Source organism: Saimiri boliviensis, chromosome 1, assembly GCF_048565385.1.
Source record: "Saimiri boliviensis isolate mSaiBol1 chromosome 1, mSaiBol1.pri, whole genome shotgun sequence".
Taxonomy (NCBI): Eukaryota; Metazoa; Chordata; class Mammalia; order Primates; family Cebidae; genus Saimiri; species Saimiri boliviensis.
The window spans coordinates 270,519,613-270,535,748 of NC_133449.1; the positions used below are offsets into that span (position 1 = coordinate 270,519,613).

Consider the following 16,136-nt stretch of genomic DNA (forward strand, 5'->3'; position numbering starts at 1 on the left):
TTCCAGCTACTCGGGAGGCTGAGGTGGGAGGATCGCTTGAGCCCGGGAGGTCAATGCTGCAGTGAGCCAACATCATACTACTATATTCCAGCTTGGGCAACAGAGCAATAGCCTACCTAAAAAAAAAAAAAAAAAAAAAAAAAAAAAAAAAAAAAAAGTGTGAAAGCTCTTAGACATTAACTAAGAGCTCCTTGAGAAGCTAGAACACATAAAGACCCATGCCTATAGGAAATATTTCTAAAGATATATAAAGTTGATAGTCAAAAGGTTATTATGAAAGACCAGACTTAAATTTTTTCCCCTAGATACTAGGAAATACACAACTTATTAAGTTTAAGTCTATGCTTAAATTTAAGTCACATTTTTAAAAAAGCCACTAAAATCCCATGCTTTAATGATATTAGTATACAATTCAAAACACTCTACCATGGTATGCCCTCACTGGTACTTAGAACACAAAGGAAATACATCTTAAAGGATCATCCTATTTGAAATGTGCAAGACATAATTTACTAAGTTGATTCAACAATTAGGGACTGAATTTTATTCTCAGAGATGATCATAAAACATGAGAATTAAACAAACATTCCTATAAAAGAAACTGATGTTCTTTTATTCAACCTGAGTTAAAACCACAATGGATCTTATCAGAGTTCATGGGAATCAATAAATGACTAGTAAACCACTCACAAAATCAAAGCCATCAGCATACTCAGATCACACACGATTAGTTAGTGCTACAGTTTAAAACATACCCTTTAACTTATTTAGCATGCAAAGGAATCATAAAAGTAATGTTTGTAAGCAGTAATCAAAAATTTAAAAAATTCAAAAATAAATAGCACAATTCTACAATTCTGATTTTACCAAGAAAATAAACCTTTTTGGCACATACTGTTCTATCAAAATGGAAAGCTGAGTCAGGCTGGTCTGCTTTTCACAACACAAATAAGCATTCATGCTATCAGACTTGGGAAATTAACTCAGTGACAAAAATTCACTGGAAAATAGAATCCTTGGAAAAACGGGGTTAGGTGCCATCCACTGAGAGGCAATAATAAAGTGTGTCCTTGGGTATTAGCACAAAGTTAGGCAACACAGTATAATTTCAGCTACATGCAACTCTATAGGAACACATGGGGATAAGGCCTGAAAGTTACATGCAAGAGTGAAAAGAACTGCTGTGTTGGGATTGATGAATGATGGGTGTTTTTCTTTAAATGTCATTTCACCTTTTAAAGGAAAATAAATCAAGCAGTTAGGTAACAAAGATTACTGAACTAAAGAGATACTAAAGATCAGAAGACTGGCAAATTGAGAAAATGAAGTTTCATGATTAAGAGTGACTCAGGAAGGGTGTCTTAGTCACGAGGGTTGGTGGAAGACAGTTTATGTCTTTGGGTATTTATGGCAGGTCAGAATTAAAGATTTAATTTTTTCCCATACTATTTACATAAAAAGCTGGTTCATCTGAAAAACGTATCAATCCAGACTTGCCAATAAAGTGGCACTTAGGGACTGTATTACTGACACCTACAACGACTGCCTGGAGGCACAAAAAACCAAAACCAAAAAAAAAAAAAAAACCCTCAAAAAAACAGTTAATTTTTGTGTGGTCAAGTCTACTCAGCCAGACCACCTTGATACCAACAATGCTTGAGTGCATTTGGCAAGAGCAGGGCCACAATGCCAAATTCCTTGGAAAGGTGGCCTTCCTGTAATAATTTCACTGACTGGCAAATTTGTGAGTCTTTTTTTTGATAGTAGCTTTTGAGAATGTTAGTTTCTGGCTGGGGCAATTGCTCACACCTGTAATCCTAGTAGGTGGATTGCTTGTGCCTAGGAGTTCGAGACCAGTCTGGGTAACATGCGAGACTCCATCTCTATTTTTATAAAATTAGAAAAGAAAAAGAGAATGTTACTTTCCTATAAGGCCAGGGTACCCTGAGTACTGAGACATGTCTGTGGTTGTCCTTTCCTTCATAACATTTCTCATAATCCGTAATTTATTTCTTATCTGTCTCCCCTAAAAGGGCAGGGGACTTGTCTATTCTGTTCATTACCATATATATACCCAGCACATAATGTCTGGTACATATAAGTGCTCAATAGATATTGGATGAATGAATAAAGTATGAATGAATCTCATATAGTTCAATAGACCTAGGTGAAAAGTGAAAAGAAAAAAACCCCTAAAAAATACTTAAGGAAGACAGATAAGCAAGAGTTTTATCAGTTGAGGTTATTAGACTTGATGCCAAAAAAAAAAAAAAAAAAAAAAAAAAAAATCCATCATTCCACAACTGAAAATAGTTGTTTAGAGATTCAAAATATTTGAAAGATTTCAATTGAAAGTTAATACGAAAACAGTATTTTCTGGAAGACTAATTTACAAATAATTAAAGGCCTGTTGCTAAACCAAGATACAACAGGAGCCTAACGTTTTATTTGTTTCAAGGGGGAGAAGACTCTGCTGCATACACTTGGATGTCTAGATTTCCATAGAGGGCACGTAGCATACTGAGGACCTTTTCTTGAATGATGTCAACTTGATCAGAAGGACAGTAATCATCCAGACTTGACCTAGAACCAAGAAGAGAAAGAAAAAAATACACATAGGATAAAACCATATTCTGAGGAAAAGCTGCGTGTGTTGATTTCAATGTAAAACAGAAATTAAGGTGTGCTGGATTTTGGATTAGTATCAGTTGAAAGCTAGTAAATGTTTACCTTTTGTGAGGCACCTTACATAAATTATGTTCTTTAATTTTCACAGCAACTCTATGAAATAGGCACAATTACTATCCCTTTAAGGAAATCTGAAACACAGAGATTAACTTGTGCCAGGTGACATGTGGCATGAGCCTTAGTGCTTGATTGCTAGACCACTGTTTGCCTGAAAGCGAGATGATGCTTGGGAATACAGGGGCTTACTTAGTGATTGGACATCTTTTATTGCATGTATGCTAGGGCTAGAAATGATGAGGGTTGAGGTTTTCCAACTGATAAAAGGATTCTATTTCTAAAAATGATTTGTTAACTACAGAAGTATAAAGGATTCATGGTTTGGTTCAAAATGAAATGTGGTGATGTGCTGGTGTTGGATTTAGTTTTCTAGGCAGTAGGAAGCAGCGACGAGCCAAGTGAGTTGGGGCAGAGATCTGTATTTTGGGAGTCTTTCCAGAACTCACCAGCTACAACCTGAATTGCAACGGGCAGTTACAATGCTGCTGCCAATTACGCCTGGATTAACCAGTGTCTCCTGGTTCTGGATAAGGGTGAATAAAGCCTTTTAGAGGATAGAATGAGAAGAGCAGCACAGAAATCTTTATAGAAGGAAGTGGAATTAGTTATCTAGCCTAATCCTTAGTACAAGTATTTTAACCTAAAGAGCTAATCTGTAAGACCACTTGATAAACTCATTCCATGCTCTGGTAACAGGTTATTTTTGTGGCTTAATGTGAAAATTTAAGTCAATAATATAAAAAAAAATTATTTTAAAAATTTATTATTTTTGAGATGGAGTCTTGCTCTGTCGGCCAGGCTGGAGTGTGGTGGTACAATCTCCTGGGTTCTTCTGCCTTAGCCTCCGGAGTAGCTGGGATTACAGGTGCCTGCCACCATGCCAGGCTAATTTTATATTTTTAGTAGAGACTGGGTTTCACCATGTTGGCCAGGCTGGTCTTGAACTCCTGAACTCAGGTGATCCACCCTTGGCCTCCCAAAGTGCTGTGATTATAGGTGTGAGGCACCATGTCTGGCCTGAGAAACTTTATTAAATACTAACATACACATATGGACAAAGGCCTACTTTATTTTTTGAGACAAGATCTTCCTTTGTTGTTCAGTGGTATGATCATGGCTGACTGCAGCCTTAACATCCTGGGCTCAAGCGATCCTCTCATCTCAGCCTCCCGAGTAGCTGGGACTACACCCACCTGAGGCTCCCAAAGTGCTAGGGTTATAGATGTAAGCCACTAAGCTCAGCAAGACCTAAAGTGTCATATGTAAAAACTTAATTTACAAGTCTTAACAAATAAAGGGTACTGCAATGCTTTTGAAAATATTTTTGACTTTTTTTTTTGAGACAGGGTCTCATTTTGTCGCTCAGGCTGGAGAGCAGTCATGTGATCTTGGCTCACTGTAGCTCAGCTCCACAAGTAGCTGGGACTACAGGCAAATGCCATCATGCCCAGCTAATTTTTTGTGTTTTTTGTAGAGATAGCATTTTGCCATGTTGCCCACGCTGGTCTCAAACTCCTGAGCTCTAGCCATTCACCTGCCTCTAACTCCCAAAATGCCAGGATTACAGGCATGAGGCCACTGAACCTCACCAATTTTTGACTTCTTTAAACACTATTAGAGTGGTTCTTGATGGGAGCTACTCCCATAAGGGTGTTTCAAAAATCTCTTAGTATATTTTTGATTGGCATAATAACTAGATGAATCCTATTGACATTTAGGGGACTGTGACAAGAGGGCTGGACTGCTAGAAGGTTTGCAACAGGCAGGATCATCCTGCAATATGAACAGCTGTGCTGTGTCTTGAATATTTTCAAAGTCTACTGAGTACTCAAGTAAGTGAAAAGGCAATTTTTAATTTTTTGAGTCTATGATACAGTTTGGCTGTGTCCCCATCCAAATCTCATCTTGAATTGTATCTCCCATAATTCCCATTGCTGTGGGAGGGAGCTGGTGGGAGATAACTGAATCATGGCAGCAGTTTCACCCATACTATTCTCGTGGTAGTCATTAAGTCTCATGAAATCTGAGGGTTCTATAAGGAGAAACCCTTTTTGCTTGGTTCTCATTCTGTCTTTGCACGCTGCCATCCACTTGAGATGGGACTTGCTCCTCCTTGCCTTCCACCATGATTGTGAGGCCTCCCCAGCCACATGGAACTCTAAGTCCAATTACACCTCTTTCTTTTGTAAATTGTACAGTCTTGGGTATGTCTTTATCAGCAGTGTGAAAACAGACTAATGCAGTCTAGAATGGAACATTCTTTTGTATATATATGAAAGTATTTAAAAATGCATTAAATATCAACTACTCTGTAAATTGGGGAAAGACTGGACTTTAACTGCAGACCCTTATGAAGAGGCTGACCCCTATGAAGAGACTAAAAAAAATCTTGTCATTATGGCAGTGCTTGCTTGTGGCATCTGGTCAACACATGGTATCTGTCTGCATTTGTAACTGCTACATTTACATCATGCAGTGTAACTGCTACAATACATTTTTAACTGCATCTCTTAAAGATGTGAGTCTAGTGTGGCATTTTAATGTATTTTATTATCAATTACGTTAATTCCTCCTATATGTATAGGTATTATGTGTATGGTAGGTCATATTACCTATAATGTATATTATGTATGTGTACATTATAGATATGATTATCTATATATTTGAATTATATATATACATGTAGGTTCCATAATACACACACACACACACACACACACACACATATACACACACACATATATATATGTATGTAGGTTACATAATATGAGGTTTTAGAATGATAAAAGGATGTTACAAGGCCAGGTGCAGTGGCTCACGCCTGTAATCCCAGCACTTTGGGGGACCGGAGCAGGCAGATCATCTGAGGTCAGGAGTTTGAGACCAGCCTAGCCAACATGGTAAAACCCTGGCTCTACTAAAAGTAAAAATTAGCTGGGTGTGGTGGCACGTGCCTGTAGTCCCAGCTACTCATGAGGCTGAGGCAGGAGAATCGCTTGAACTTGGGAGGCAGAGGTTTCAGTGAGCTGAGATCACGCCATTGCACTCCAGCCTGGGCAGCTCCGTCTCAAAAAAAAAAAAAAAAGGATGTTACAAAATGTTTGTCATGAATTACATATTATTAGCCTGAGTGTTTAAATTACTTTAGAACCTTATACTTCCATATAAAACCAGTCCAAAAATTAACATAGGAAGGCATTATTAAATTGTTATAATTATTCAGTAATTATGTTCAAATTTAAAACACGGCAGCAGCTAAATATTAATTGGAAAATTGGTAGGACACAGAAATGAGGATTCTTGTGTTCATCTGAAAATTCCTGTGTTCACCTGAACATTACCAACTTCAAAGACAAGATAACAATAATTATATTGTGTATCATCACTGATATCGAAGAGAAAATACATCTAAATTTTGAGCTGAGTAGGTAAAAAAAAAATAGTATTATTATATTAGAAATCATTAGATTTACCTACAGAGATTGTATTAGTTTCCTACTACTGCTATAAAACATTACCACAAACTTAGTAGCTTAAAGCAACACTGATTATCATACATAGTTTTGGAGGTTGGAAGTCCTAAAATAAAAGTGCCTACAGGGTTGCATTCTTTTTGTAAGATCCCAGGGATAATCTGTCCCCTGGCCTTTTCTAGCTTCTAGAGGCTGCCTGTGTTCCTTAGTTTGTGGCCCCATCCTCCATCTTCAAAGCCGGCAGTGTAGAATTTTCGAATCACACTCTGATTCTGATCCTCCTGCCTTTCTTTCTAAAGACCCTTGTGATTACATTGGGCCCACTTGGTGAAGCCAGGATAATCTTCTCATCTCAAAATCCTTGAGTTAATCATGCTTTTATGCACATAAATATAATGCAACATATTCACAGGTTCCAGAGATTAGGATGTGGACATCTCTGGTTTGCCATTATTCAGCCTAACACACTTACCTTGCAATTGTCACAAGAGTAGGCTTTGGTAAATTTGTCAGTAAATAATGTACCGATTGAATAAGATACTCTATTTCTTGTTCTGTGCTGATATGGTGAGGAAGTTCTGAATAATCGCAGGTCAAACCAGCCTGGTGAACCTGAAAATAAGACATTTGGAAATTACACTGTATGATGGTTGTTTTTAAAAGCTTCTTTAATCAATAATGGCCTTATTGACAAATCTTTATTTTTATTGATACATAAAGGATGTACATATTTTCAGGGTGCATGTGATAATGTAATACATTCATAATAGCATATAAAGATCAAATCAGGGTAACTGGGATATCCAACACCTTAAATATGACAAACTTTTAATTTTTAATATTTTTATGCATTGGGATTATTTTTTCCCTAACAGTTTATATGTCATAAAAGTTACTTGCTCTCTGAAGTGTTGGTAGAACTCACCTATATACCTGTCTGGGCCAGATGCCTCTTCTTAGAATAATTCTTTAACTACTTCTTCATTTTGTGATTACTGGTCTTTAGTAGAGTCAGTTTGGTAATTCATTTTTTTTTTTTTTTTTGAGACGGAGTCTCACTTTGTTAGGCTGGAGTGCAGTGGCATGACCTGGGCTCACTGCAACCTCTGCCTCCCTGGTTTAGGTGATTCTCCTGCCTCAGTCTCCTTGGTAGCTGGGACTACAGGCATGTGCTACCATTCCCAGCTAATTTTTCTATTTTTAGTAGAAATGGGGTTTCACCATGTTGGCCAGGATGGTCTTGATCTATTGACTTTGTGATCTGCCCGCGTTGGCCTCCCAAAGAGCTGGGATTATAGGCGTGAGCCACCATGCCTGGCCGGAAACCTGATGGTTTTAAAAACAGGAATCTCCCTATACAAATTCTTCTTGTCTACTGCCATGTGAAATGTGCCTTTCACCTTTCGCCATGATTGTGAGGCCTCTCTAGCTATGTGGAACACTAAGTCCATTAAATCTGTTTCTTTTGCAAATTTCCCAGTCTTGGTATGTCTTTATTAGCAGCATGAAAACAGACTAATACAGTAAATTGGTACCAGTAGAGTGGGGCGCTGTTGAAAATGTGGAAGCAACTTTGGAACTGGGTAAGAGGCAGAGGTTGGAACAGTTTGGAGGGCTCAGAAGAAGGCAGGGAAATGTGGGACAGTTTGGAACTTCCTAGAGACTTGTTGAATGGCTTGGACCAAAATGCTGACAATGACATGGACAATGAAATCCAGGTTGAGGTGGTCTCAGATGGAGATGAGGAACTTGTTGGGAACAGGGGCAAAGATGACTCTTACGTTTTAGCAAAGAGACTGGTGGCATTTTGCCCCTGGCCTAGAGATGTGTGGTATGTGGTTGAAGACATTTCTAAGCAGCAAAGCAGTGCTTCAGAGTGCTGTTAAAGGCATCCAGTTTTTTTTGAGAATGGTCTTGCTGTGTCACCCAAGGTGGAGTACAGTGGTGCCATCTCAGCTCACTGCAGCCTCCGCGTCCCAGGTTCAAGTAATTCTCTGCCTTGCCTCCCGAGTAGCTAGGATTACAGGTGTGTGCCAGCACACCCAGCTAATTTTTGCATTTTTAGTAGAGATGGGGTTTCCACATATTGGCCAGGCTGGTCTTGAACTCCTGGCCTCAAATGATCTGCCTGCCTTGGCCTCCCAAAGTGCTGGGACTACAGGCGTGAGCCACTATGCCTGGCCAAGGCATTCAGTTTTAGAGGGAAACAGAGCATAAAAGTTTGGAAAATTTGCATCCTGACAATGTGAAAGAAAACAAAATTCCATTTTTTTGAGGAGGAATTCAAGCTGGCTGCAGAAATTTGCATAAGTAATGAGAAGCCAAATGTTAATCCCCAAGACAATGGGGCAAATGTATCCAGGGAATGTCAGAGACCTTTGTGGCAGCTCCTCCCATCACAGGCCTGGAGGTTTAGGAGGAAAAATTGTCTCATGGGCAGGACCCAGGGTCCCAGTGCTGTGTGCAGCCTAGGGACTTGGTGTCCTGTGTTCCAGCGGCTCCAGCCATGGCTAAAATGGACAACATAGAGCTTGGGCTGTGGCTTCAGGAGATGCAAGCCCCAAGCCTTGGCAGCTTCTATGTGGTGTTGAGCCTGTGAGTGCACAGAAGTCAAGAACTGAGGTTTGGGAACTTCTGCCTAGGTTTCAGAAAATGTTTGGAAATACCTGGATGCCCAGGCGTTGGTTTGCTGCAGGGGCAGGGCCCTTATGGAGAATCTCTGCTACGGCAGTATGGAAGGGAAACGTGGGGTAGGATCCCCACCCAGAATCCCTAGGGGTACCGCCTAGTGGAAATGTGAGAAGAAGCCCACTGTCCTCCAGACCCCAGAATGGTAGATCCACTGACAGCTTGCACTGTGTGCCTGGAAAAGCTGCAGACACTCAATGACAGCCTGTGAAAGCAGCCAGGAGGGAGGTCATACCCTGCAAAGCCACACTGGTGGAGCTGCTCAAGACAGTGTGAACCCACCTCTTGCATCAGTGTGACCTGGATGTGAGACATGGAGTCAAAGACAATCATTTTGGAGCTTTAAGATTTGACTTCCCTGATGGACTTCAGACTTGCATTTCCCCTTTTTTGGGCCAATTCCTCCCCTCTGGAATGGCTGTATTTACCCAATGCTTGTATACCTACTGTATTTAGGAAGTAGCTAACTCGCTTTGATTTTACAGGCTCACAGGTGGAAGGGATTTGCCTTGTCTCAGATGACATGTTGGACTGTGAACTTCTGAGTTAATGATGAAATGAGTTAAGACTTTATGGGACTGTTGGAAAGGCATGGTTGGTTTTGAAATGTGAGGACATGAGATTTGGGAGGGGCCAGGGATGGAATGATATGGTTTGGCTGTGTCCCAAACCAAATCTCATCTTAAATTGTAACTCCTACAATTCCCCCATGTGGTGGAAGGAACCCAGTGGGAGGTGACTGAATTGTTGGGGTGGGTCTTTCCCACGCTGTTCTCATGATAGTGAATGAGTCTCACGAGATCTCATGGTTTTAAAAACGGGGGTCTCCCTGCAGAAGCTCTCCCTGGTCTGCTGCCATGTGAGACATGCCTTTCACTTTCCGCCATGCCTGTGAGGCCTCTCCAACCATATGGAACTGTAAGTCCATTAAACTTTTTCTTTTGTAAATTGCCCAGTCTTGGGTATGTCTTTATCAGCAGTATGAAAACACACGTCTCTTATTTTAAAGAATACCAGCAAGATCTTATAAATTCAATCAATACTTAAATCAATACTTCAACTTCGGTCAAACAACTGGTCTGACTGTATTCCATAAGTAAATAAAACATGCAAACTCAGCTTACTGAAGTAAGAGAAAGACCACACTAAGAGGCAGGAGACTTGGAAGTCTCAGCCTTGGCATCAAATCTGAGAGAAGTCATTTGAACATTTTAAGCTACAGCTTTCTCATCTCAAGTACAAGGTCAAAAGGGAAAAATACATGCTTCAAAGATGGCAAAACGATATAAAAATAAAAGAAATTATGACTCAAAGTATCTTTGGCCACAGCATTCAGATCCCTGTTGACAAACACCTAACACATTTAAAATGCGCTAGTCACAGCTCTCCCTTTCTTCTTTGTGTTTTGGTTTCTACAAACAGAAAAGGTTTTAAATAGGAAGGAAAAAAAAAGGAAGGAAGAAGAAAGCATAAATACTAATCAATAAAAAACAGACAATTTTAGAAATTGTGTACTTTTGGCTGCTGGAGAGAGATCTGACCACAGACAAAATTTAAAAAAACACACAGGACTTTTGCCTGATACATAAAATTGAGGGAAAAATGTTTTTCCTGGAAAACTTTTCCAGTATTCTATTTCAATGTATGTGTTTTTTCACTCATTTCTTAATAATTCTTTCAGACTTCACAGGAGCACAAACAAAAATGAACTACTTTAGCAAAAAGCAAATTTTTCTACCCAGAAAATTGTCTTTCTAAAGGGTCAATTTTATACTTTAATATAAAATATTTACCATTTCATAGTCTGGTACTTCCATCCGTTTTTTCAAACTCTGTACAAGGGGAACTAGTGATTCCATTCTGGAAAAAAGCCACCCCACTCAAATTAAACATCACAACCACTGCAGCTAAAATGACAATAGCAAATGATACATCATACTAACATTTACCATAATAACATGCTTCATATGGTGCTTAGGAAATAAAATATAAAGCTGTTCAAATATCTTAAAATATTAAGAAATAAATGTTTCCTGTTTTCTTACCTAAAATATTACAGATTGTGTTAAGGATTAAAAGTGAGCATTCAAGAAAACAAGATTTCTTCTTCAAAAATGGGAAGTTCTAGTGACTTCAAAAATTATTTTGAGGACTTTATTTACTTAACTATAGTAACCATTTTACTATGTATATCAAAAGACCATGTTGTACACCTTAAATATTTACAATAGGCCGAGTGAGGTAGATCACACTTGTAATCCCAGCACTTTGGGAGGCAGAGGCAGGCAGATCACCCGAGGTCAGGAGTTTGAGACCAGCCTGGCCAACATTGTGAAACCTTGTCTCTACTAAAAATACAAGATCAGCCCAGTGTGGAGGTGCATGCCTGTAGTCCCAGCTACCTGGGAGGCTGAGGCAGCAGAATTGCTTGAACTTGGGAGGCAGAGGTTGCAGTGAGCCGAGGCCAAGCCACTGCACTCCACCACAGGCGACAAGTGAAACTCTGTCTCAAAAAAATAAATTATTTTGATTAGCAAGAAAATTAAGTGTTGTTAGCATGCTGTGATGAAAAATGAAGCTGTTTCCCGAAAGCTAAAAAAAAAAAAAAAAAAATTAAGAATTGTTTATTGGTATATATAATTATTATTACTATTCTTATTGAGACAGGTTCTCGCTCTGTCACCCAGGCTGGAGGGCAGTGGTGTGATTATGGCTCACTGCAGCCTCGAACTCTGGGCTTAAGGAATTTCCCATTTCAGCCTCCCGAGTAGCTGGGACTATATGTGAACACCACCACATCCAACTAATTTTAAAATATTTTTGTAGAGATAGGGTCTTGTTGTGTTGCCTAGACTGGTCTTGAACTCTTGGCCTCAAGTAATCCTTCTACCACAGCCTCCAAAAGTGTTGAGATTATAGGTATGAGACCAGGCTTGGCCAGTATATAATATTATAACCAGAAAAATCCTACATCATCTGATATAACATTGTTGCATTTAAGGTATTAAGTTTAGGTGAAACCCTTTGGAAGGTCTGATTGGCTAATGTTTCTAGTATTTTAATCCCTCCTCCACGAATATTCTGGAAGGGAAAAAAGAAAGAAAAAAGGACACCTGGAGGGCTGCCTGCTTGCCCACTGGTCCTGTTACTTTTTCCTTTTCACTAATGACATTTTCTAGGCTTTTGGACCCTAACCACTCACCTCACTGCCCTAGACATAGTAAAGACTCCATGCTGAGGGTCTGGCTCTCTAGGGTCATGGTTAGTTTGGGGAGACTTTTCTTTCGGTCACATCTACTTTTCCTTTATGCTATTTTTTCCCTCTCAATATCAAGCACAGTCTAAACTCACTACTGTTGTAGTCTCAGCATATCTTCGAGTCTGTGAAAGAACTCTCTGCTGGTGATGAGAAGCTAACTGGGCATGCTCAATAGGCAGAGTGTTCTTTCAGTGGAAGTCTATAGAAGTCTGTGGGCTGGACTTAGGATTCTAAGGTTTCCAGGCCTATTGTTGTTGTTTAACGTTTAAACTTAGTTTGAGACTTCATGAAATAACAAAATAGTAGATATTTTTCAGTATTTCTAGGAAGACTCCTGTCCTGTGACTTATTTCTCTATCTTCCTCTTCTATCAGTTTAAAAAAGAGGGAATCATTTTTAGAACCAGTTCGCTATACTAAAGAGGAAAAAGCAATAACTGATTTTTTTTTTTTTTTTTTTTTTTTGAGACAGGGACTCCCTCACCCAGGCTGCAGTGCAGTCGTGTGATCTCAGCTCACTGCAGCCTTGACCTCCCAGGGTCAAGTGAACCTCCCACCTCAGCCTCCTAAGTAGCAGGGGCCATAGGCACACGCCACCATGCCTGGCTAATTTTTTGCATTTTTTTGTAGAGACAGGATTTCACCATGTCACCCAGGCTGGTCTCGAACTCCTGGGCTCAGGCAATCTGCCCACCTTGGCCTCCCAAATTGCTCAGATTACAGGCGTGAGCCACCACGCCCAGCCATTAACTGATGTTAAAGTGCCTAATCAGTACTTATCGATGTGATTAATATTACTGTGAATTATTCTTCCACATCACTGCTGTGTTAAGTCTCAATAATTAAAGCTTTAAGATGTTTACATTTCAGGGATGTTTCTGAATATTTTAAGTAAAAATTACAATGAGTATTTTGAATAGATAATACATGCACATAGCAAAATAAATAATTTCTCACTCATATACTTTATCATTTAGCCATAGAATTCCTCTCCCCAGAGGCAACCACCGTTCCAGTTTTCTTCCATATTCTTCTAGAGATCTGTTGAATTATTTTTAATAACCATAACATGACAAATCTTAGGGCTATTCATGTTCTGGCCTCAAGTACTATGATTCTAATTTCGCATTTTGTCTTGCTGTCTTACAACTGATTTTCTTTTGTTTACACCAGAGAGAATAATATGACATTTTGTGGGAAATTAATCTAAAATATGCTACTTCAGAGGCAGGAGGTTGCAGTGAGCTGAGATTGCGCCACTGCACTTCAGCCCGGGTGACAGTGTGACTCCACCTCAAACAAAACAAAACAAAAAGCTAGTTCTGGTTTTCCTATGCTCACGGGGACAAAAAGTTTGTCTGATAGTTTTGTTTTAGTTTTCTGGCCATTTGAGTTTACATGATTTAAGAAATATTTTAGAGAAAAGTAACTGTAATATTTATGTCAATATTCTTTCACACCAGCTTCAATACCAAAGGCTTTCACTCCAAAAGAACGTCTCTCTCCATACTTTCAAGGTAATACGAACAGTCAGTCAAATAAATGACCTGATGGAGAATCTAGCCTTCAAATACTGCTCCTTCACGTCAAGAGATTGAAAATACCCTTCCACTTGTATTTGGGTTTTCCTTAAAAGAAGGTAATTCACATTGTAATTTACTTGTCAAGTAATTTACTTTACTGTTGTTAGGTTAGTATTTTTTTCTTATTCTACTTAGAGTAGGGAATGCCTATGTACTACTCATCTTTAATTCTCTATAAGACCTTGTACAATATCTCATATTTAGGGGCAGCTACTGTATAAAGACTAAAAACATGTCTACTCACTATGTGACTTTGGGCAACTTACTTAACCTTGGTTTTCTCATCTATAAAATTTACATAATAAAACCATTAGACTGTTATAAGGAGTACATGAGATAATACAAGGAAAAATCTTAAACAAAGGGTAGACAGAAAACACCCAATAATGTTAACTATTGTTAGTAAATGTGTTGAAACTTAATACGGATTCCTTTTTCTTTCTCTCTCTCTCCCTTTTTTTTTGAGACAAGGTCTCTGTCGCCCAGGGTAGAGTGCAATGGCATAATCACAGCTCACTGTAGTCTCAAATTCCTAGACTCAGGCAATCCTCCCACCTCAGCCTCCCAAGCAGCTGGGACTGTAGGTGTGTGCTACCATATCCGGCTAATTAAAAACCTTTTATTAGAGACAGGGTCTTGTTATGTTGCCCAGGATGGTCTGGAACTCCTGGCCTCAAGTGATCTTCTCCTGCCTCAGTGTCCCAAGTAGCTGAATACTATTTTTTTTTTTTTTTGAGACGGAGTTTCGCTCTTGTTACCCAGGCTGGAGTGCAATGGCACGATCTCGGCTCACTGCAACCTCTGCCTCCTGGGCTCAGGCAATTCTCCTGCCTCAGCCTCCTGAGTAGCTGGGATTACAGGCACGTGCCACCATGCCCAGCTAATTTTTTGTATCTTTAGTAGAGATGGGATTTCACCATGTTGATCAGGATGGTCTCGATCTCTCGACCTCGTGATCCACCCGCCTCAGCCTCCCAAAGTGCTGGGATTACAGGCTTGAGCCACCGCGCCCGGCTTATTTTTTTTTTTTTTAAAATTGCTCTCCATAAGTTGTCTTTATCTGAAAAATCCTCACAGAAAATTGTTTGGTTTAGTTCTCAGGAGCCCACTCCTGAGCTCTGACGAAGCCTGCCTTCTTTTGAGCTACCGGATCTTTCTTCTGAGCAAGGGACATTTTGGGACAGTTCTATCTCTTCTTTTTAACTTCTTTCTTGGGCTTCTTTTCATAGACTGGATTCTCTCGTATAGCAGCATGAGCTTTCTTATACATCTCCTCCATCGTGTCTGGAGTTACACCATTTTTTTTTTAAGACAGAGATTCTCCTGCCTCAGCCTCCCAAATAGCTGGGACTACAGGTGCGCCACCATGCCCAGCTAATTTTTGTATTTTCAGTAGAGACGGGGTTTCACCATGTTGACCAGGATGGTCTCAATCTCTTGACCTCATGATCTGTCTGTCTTGGCCTCCCAAAGTGCTGTGATTACAGACATATGCCACTGTGCCTGGCCATGCCATTCTTTATGTTTTGAGAGAACTGTTTCTTGTAAACATGACCTTCTTTTCATAGACCGGATTCTCTTGTATAGCAGCATGAACTTTCTTAGACATCTCCCCCATCATGTCTGGAGTTACGCCGTTCTTTACGTATTGAGAGAACTGTTTCTTGTAAGCATCTGCATCTTCTTCCATTAAGTACTGCATGTAATCTGCAACATTCTGGTCCATGATGTGCTTCCGATGTACTTCTGCATTAAATTCCTTGCTTTCAGAATACTAACCAGGGAATCATTTGGTACTGTGAGGGATAGACAAGGCTGCATCCACAGATCGCTTTGGGGTGCTAAAAACTGTATTGCCAGTGGTAGTTCTGGCAAGGCGTGCATCCAAACAGCAGGTAAAGGCTATAATTCTGGCTGATCATCAATGCTTCCCACATGGTATTCATCACCAGTCACCTCCACTTGGTCTTCCTACATCTTGCCCATGCCAAACCTATTGAGAAGCCCGCGGGCCAGCAGCGGGCCAGCAGCAGGCCAGGACGATATGCTGCGGCAGAATTTATCAGGCCAACCTTCACACTGTATTTTGGCAGTTTGTGTGCGTATGCTGCACAGACGCTCATATCCCTTCCTACATGGGCATAAGCAATCTGACAAATCCTGTTTGTTACACGAACTATCATCCTGTATTTGAGTGTGTTGTATTTATTTTTATCCTGTAGCACCAAGTATTTCTGAGCATAGTAATCAGTTTTACCCTCTCATCGTCTTCTAAATTTCACTTGGTATCTCTTAAAGTAGGCCTTATTCTTGACAGCTTTAACAAACCCCATCCTGCGGAACACAGACCCACATCCGTGGCTCAGCAGAGACCTGCAGGCCCAGCAGC

The 16,136-nt window shown here is 39.9% G+C and overlaps 1 protein-coding gene and 1 pseudogene across 3 annotated transcripts in view; both read right to left on the reverse strand.

Moving 5' to 3' along the window:
* Positions 1 to 206: 206 nt before the first annotated feature.
* C1H5orf22 (chromosome 1 C5orf22 homolog) overlaps positions 207 to 16,136 on the reverse strand; it is a 29,004-nt gene continuing 13,074 nt past the window's right edge. For 2 of the 3 annotated variants that reach the window (XM_074386857.1, XM_074386860.1), the window contains 3 exons: positions 10,700 to 10,766; positions 6,691 to 6,830; positions 207 to 2,583 (listed from right to left, as the gene is read on the reverse strand). In XM_074386857.1, the coding sequence (XP_074242958.1) occupies positions 2,454 to 2,583; positions 6,691 to 6,830; positions 10,700 to 10,766 (337 nt within the window). In that variant the 3' untranslated portion in view covers positions 207 to 2,453. The remainder of the gene's footprint in view (positions 2,584 to 6,690; positions 6,831 to 10,699; positions 10,767 to 16,136) is intronic. The other variant, XM_003936205.4, reaches the window with a different exon arrangement.
* Positions 14,838 to 16,124, reverse strand: LOC101044107 (large ribosomal subunit protein uL18-like; annotated as a pseudogene).